At 46.5% G+C, this 4,875-nt stretch overlaps 1 protein-coding gene across 1 annotated transcript in view; it reads right to left on the bottom strand.

Annotated features, from left to right (window-relative positions):
* EGFLAM (EGF like, fibronectin type III and laminin G domains) overlaps positions 1-4,875 on the bottom strand; it is a 66,144-nt gene that overhangs the window by 27,515 nt on the left and 33,754 nt on the right. Inside the window, exon 9 of the mRNA XM_012558919.2 lies at positions 4,707-4,875. This exon is cut by the window's right edge and continues 10 nt beyond it. Within this exon, the coding sequence (XP_012414373.2) occupies positions 4,707-4,875 (169 nt within the window). The remainder of the gene's footprint in view (positions 1-4,706) is intronic.

The raw sequence follows: 4,875 nt of genomic DNA, 5'->3' as shown, positions 1-4,875 counted from the left end.
GGAGAGAAAGGGAACCAGAGAAAGGAGGGGAGAGAAGGAAGCCACAGGAATGTTACTAGAAATGAGAGGGAAAATGGAGGATGGGAAGGGAAATGAGAGAGCAAAAGTGGAGGAGGCTGAAAAGAATAAAGAGATCATGAACAAATGAATAAAAATAAAAAGAAGGAAAATAAAAAAAGACAAAAAAGAAAAAAGAAAGTGTGAAAATAAATAAAAGGTAGGAAAAACTGGAGAAGGTAAAAGGGAGCTCTTGGTTGGGATGGCACCCCCTGGTTTCAGAACACCAGCGCTGAGAGGGGAGAAGGAAGAGAGAGTATCCAAGTTGACTAGGCATCCTCCCCAGAGGCATATATAACCAAAGGAGCCCCTACTGGGTTTGGCTCACACCCAAGGTGACAGGTACAGCCAGGGGCCATCCCTGCTGCTGTCGGCCATGGATGTGGGCCTGTGGTCAATAGCCATGGTTCCCTTGAACTCCTTGAAATGATCAGGATGTGCTTGTCACAAGTCAGCTCTGCACACAGAGCCTCAAGTGGAGTCTGTCTGAGCCCGTCCAGCTACCTGCTAAGCCCCAAGCTCAGGTTCTACCCGCGGTCCAGCTGGGAAACAAGCGTCTTCTCAGGCCAGGGCCTTGGAGGGAGAATTTCTGCCTCCTGGGTAGGTATGTCCCCCTCTTCCACCATCTACCCTGGCTCCCCTCTGCATGTGGTTGGCTGCACGGCCTGCCCTGGCAGGCCCTGGCACGAGTCCAGAGCGCTTTCATCAGCTCTCAGAGAACTTACTGTACTTACTGTTGAGGCAGTAGTTCCCACACTCTGCCCGGTGCCAGCATGAAACAAAACAGGGAGAGTCAGAATTTCAGTCATTGTCAAACCCCGATTGCTTTGGTTCAAGCAGCTGACTTGAAACCGGCCTTGTTTCCCTCACAAAGCCCTGCCCAGCCCAGAGTGTCCTCCTAGGGAGTGTGAATTTGAATCCCAACAGGGGCCACTGGAAATCTTTCCCGGTTACCCTGCCTCCCCTCTCCCATCTCGGCTTAATGGTGGTGGGGGGAGGGAGTCGGGGGGCCACGATGTTTATAATAAGTTGTCTGACACTTCTGAGGCTCCCCTAACCTGAACTTACAATCCATATTTATTTTAAACCTTAACTCCAAACCTGGAAAAACAGTTCTTTGCTAAAGAGTTACTTACCTTATCAAAGATGATTACTTTCCTGGCTCTAGGCTGCACGTGGAAAAAGGAATGCTAAGCCAGCCAGCTGCCTCTTTTCCCTCCATCGTGGAAACTATCACCCTATTTCCCTCTCCCTTCACAAAATTCCACAGACCTGGTTATTTTGTGATTAACAAAGGGCAAGGACATCCTCCAGAAATGTCACCATTTGAATACAAAATGGTGAAAAAATACTCAGTTTAGTTAGTATATGTGGATAAAATAAATTCCACCCTAAAATACTGGAAATAACCATCTAGCACTTTCTGATGGCACTGTGGTTTGCTTAAATATTGTAAACATGATTATATTTTAACCTAAACCTTTATACCTAATTTTTTCTACATTGTCTTTTCTCTGAGATAGCATCCTTACTGATGCTTTCATGGAAACGTGTTTTTATCGATCCCTCCCATGTCTTTCTAAAAGCTTGTGTTATCTGGTGATACACAAAACAATACGCCAATGAGTAGCAGCCTCCAAGCCCAGCAGTCCAGGCAAAGCAAATTTTCCACTTGAGGGACCTGAAATTCACATAGGCCCTAAAGAGTAGAAGAGAGGGCTGGCTCTTTCCTTGGATCACAGGACCCTAGAGGAAGAAGACCCGGGGGTGTCGTAGGCTAGCTTTCCCCATCACCTGTATTTCTCTTCACTACAGTCTTGATGGCTGGCCATCCAGCCCCTGAGCAAACACTTTCCACAATGAGACTGACTAATTCACAGGGCAGCGTGTTCCACTGTCGGCGGATTCTACTCGATACAGAATTCTTTATTACATTAAGCTGAATCTGTAGCCACAAAGTAAAAATATAATAACTTTTTCTATACTGCCAGCCTTTCAACTACCTAAAGACCAACATCTGGGTTAAACAGCCTCAAATTTTCAACTACTTAATGATACAGCATTCTAAGAAAAGAAATCCCTTGTAGTATGCGTAGTTTATTCATGTTTTATTAATTTGTATTTTTATATACTGAGGTTTTTTTGTTGTTGTTTTTAAAATATGAGCTCTATTTACTGAAGGAGTCCCTGGGTGGCACAAAGGGTTAAGCGCTTGACTACTAGCCAAAAGGTTGGTGATTCGAAACCACCCAGAGGAACCTCAGAAGACAAGCCTGGTGATCTGCCTCCAAAACGGCACAGCTTTGAAAACCCTGTGGAGCAGTTCTACTCTGCACGCATGGACTTGCCGTGAGTTGGAACTGACTCAAAAGCAACTAACAACAACATATTTACTGAGGTTATTTAAAAAAAAATATGTTGGGACCAAAAGAAAAAAAATCACCCAAATCAATCCTAGCAATATGATGTGACTCTACTAGATACAACTTAAAATTTTCTAAATCTTGAGTGCATGGCGAATCAGTACTGAGCAGACAAAATCTGATCTTAAGACTGTGCATCCCTGAGGAACATGTGCCCTGAAGCTGAAGCTTTGCCTCGGTAGCTGTCCATGTCTGCAGTGTGTTCTGAGCAGCCCACCTGCTACGGTGAAACACCCCCATCTAGTGGTCTGCAGGCACCTGCACAGTCTGAGTCCAAGCTGTTCTCTGAAATGCAGGGAAGGGAGAACCAACCGGAGTGCAGAAGTTCTTTCCCAAGTGACCTGTCCATTACTGGTGGGAAGAACCTCAGGAGAAAAGAGCTGTGTTATGTACACCCCTCTTGGGCACACAGAGCAGAGCAAAGTCTCCGACAAGTCCTGCAGTAGAGAGAGCTATTTAACTCTGTTTGGATAACTCAGCGTTACCCAAATTTATTTGTCCACGGAACAACCCTCTCATTTTGTGTGTGTGAATGTATGAGTTTGTCTATGTGTGCGTGTAAAACAGCCATGGATATTCCTCAGAACTTAGTTTTTTACAGGAACTTTGTGAAACCCTGCTTTAACTTCCTAGTAACTTAGCAGAGAAAAGATTTCTGAAGGACTGAGACACAAGATGGATAAACTATGGTGAGAGTAAAGGAAGAGGAAAGGACGGGGAGTATATTTTGGGGGGGGGGTCACTATGAGTCCTAATCAACTCAATGGCACCTAACAACCACAACGTGGTGAGAGGGAAGGGGGCCTAGGGACCGGGCTGCTGCTTGGGGTGCTGAGGTTGAGGTAGAAGACAACACCTAAAGTGAGCCCCCAAATGGAAGACTAGGGGACCACCAAAATCAAACCATATGGTTCTTGTTGGCCTGGGAAGTGGCTGTGAGTTAGAGGAAGGACTCCCTGGCTCCTCCTGTTGGTGAGCTCCTGAGGTTGGGAGGGAGGCTAAATGCTTTGCAGTTGCTGCTGTTCAGAGAGACTGAGGGGCCCTGAGAGCAGCCCACAGGCTCAGTGGGAGCTCGATGCCCACACTCTGTCTGGGTGCAGGTTCTCCTCCTTCCAACTAACTCATGGCAGCCTTCAAACTTGCAGGGAGAAAGGGCGATCATGAAGGTACCACGGCGGGCAAGGCAAGTGGAACTGCTCCAGGATTTGCCTGAGTTTCTGGCCTGGCCATCCTTTGCCATCAAGAGGTGAGAAGGAAGAAGTGTCAAATCTCCTAACTAGGGCTCAATCTGCTTTTTTTTTTCTTTTTTAATTAGTTCTTGGGCAGGTGAGCCCATACTGACATTCAGAAACAAGAAGGTCCAATGATGATGGCTGTTTGTGGGCAGTTCTGTTCTAACACCAGGGCCTTGGCCTCTGCTTCCCTTGGGCAGATGAGCAAAAAGCTCAGTCCAGCAGGGACTCATGGTCTGTGGCTGCCCAAGCTTTCAGACAAGGGCAAGCTGAAGCTGAGAAGCTCACAGCACCTGCTAATGGATTTGATTTTTGTCATCAGGAATAATAATCTACAGATGCTAACCAATAGGTTGGCAGTACGAATCCACCAGCTGCTCCTTGGAAACCCTATGGGGCAGGTCTACTCTGTCCTATAGGGTCACTATGAGTTGGAATCAACTGGATGGCAATGGATTTGGTTTTTGGTTAGTATAGTTGAGCACTTACCAGGCACTCCTCTAAATGCTTTATGAGCATTGTTGTTGGATGCTGTTGAGTCGATTCCGATTCATAGTGATCCCGTATGACAGAGCAGAACTGCCCCATAGGGTTTCCTAGGCTGAATCTTTATGGGAGTCTTTCTTAAGCCACTGGGTGGGTTTGAACTGCCAACGTTTAGGTTAGCAGCTGAGCACTCAACTGTTGCGTCACCAGGGTTCCTTTTATAAGTATTACCTTATTTAATCTACGTCACACCCCTCAGAGTTAGATACTATTGTTATTATTACTCCCATTTTACAGTTGAGGAAATTGAGGCACAGAGAAGTTAGGTAGCATGGAAAATAGCACTCTTTAGAAGGTTGTTCATACTTGTATTTATATATAATTATTCATCTAATAATTTATTGAAATCATTAATAAAAATAATCAGTATGGCTGTACTAAATCTTTGTTTAGAGTAGCGGTCCCCTCGCAGCCTGCGCCTCCCCTCCCTGCCAGAAGCAGTGCCTACCTTTCTGGCAGTGCAGCCCCTCGAAGCCCAAGGGGCAGTCGCACTCATAGCCCTCCTTCCTGGGCCGGCAGCTGCCCCCGTGGGCACAGGGGGCCCTCACGCAGGGGTGGGCCGCATTCTCCACGTTCACACCAGATGTGAAGTCATGCTTCACATGGATGGTCTGGTC

This window comes from Trichechus manatus, unplaced genomic scaffold (genome assembly GCF_000243295.1).
Source record: "Trichechus manatus latirostris isolate Lorelei unplaced genomic scaffold, TriManLat1.0 scaffold00197, whole genome shotgun sequence".
Classification (NCBI taxonomy): domain Eukaryota; kingdom Metazoa; phylum Chordata; class Mammalia; order Sirenia; family Trichechidae; genus Trichechus; species Trichechus manatus.
This window is presented reverse-complemented; position numbering and strand designations above follow the sequence as displayed.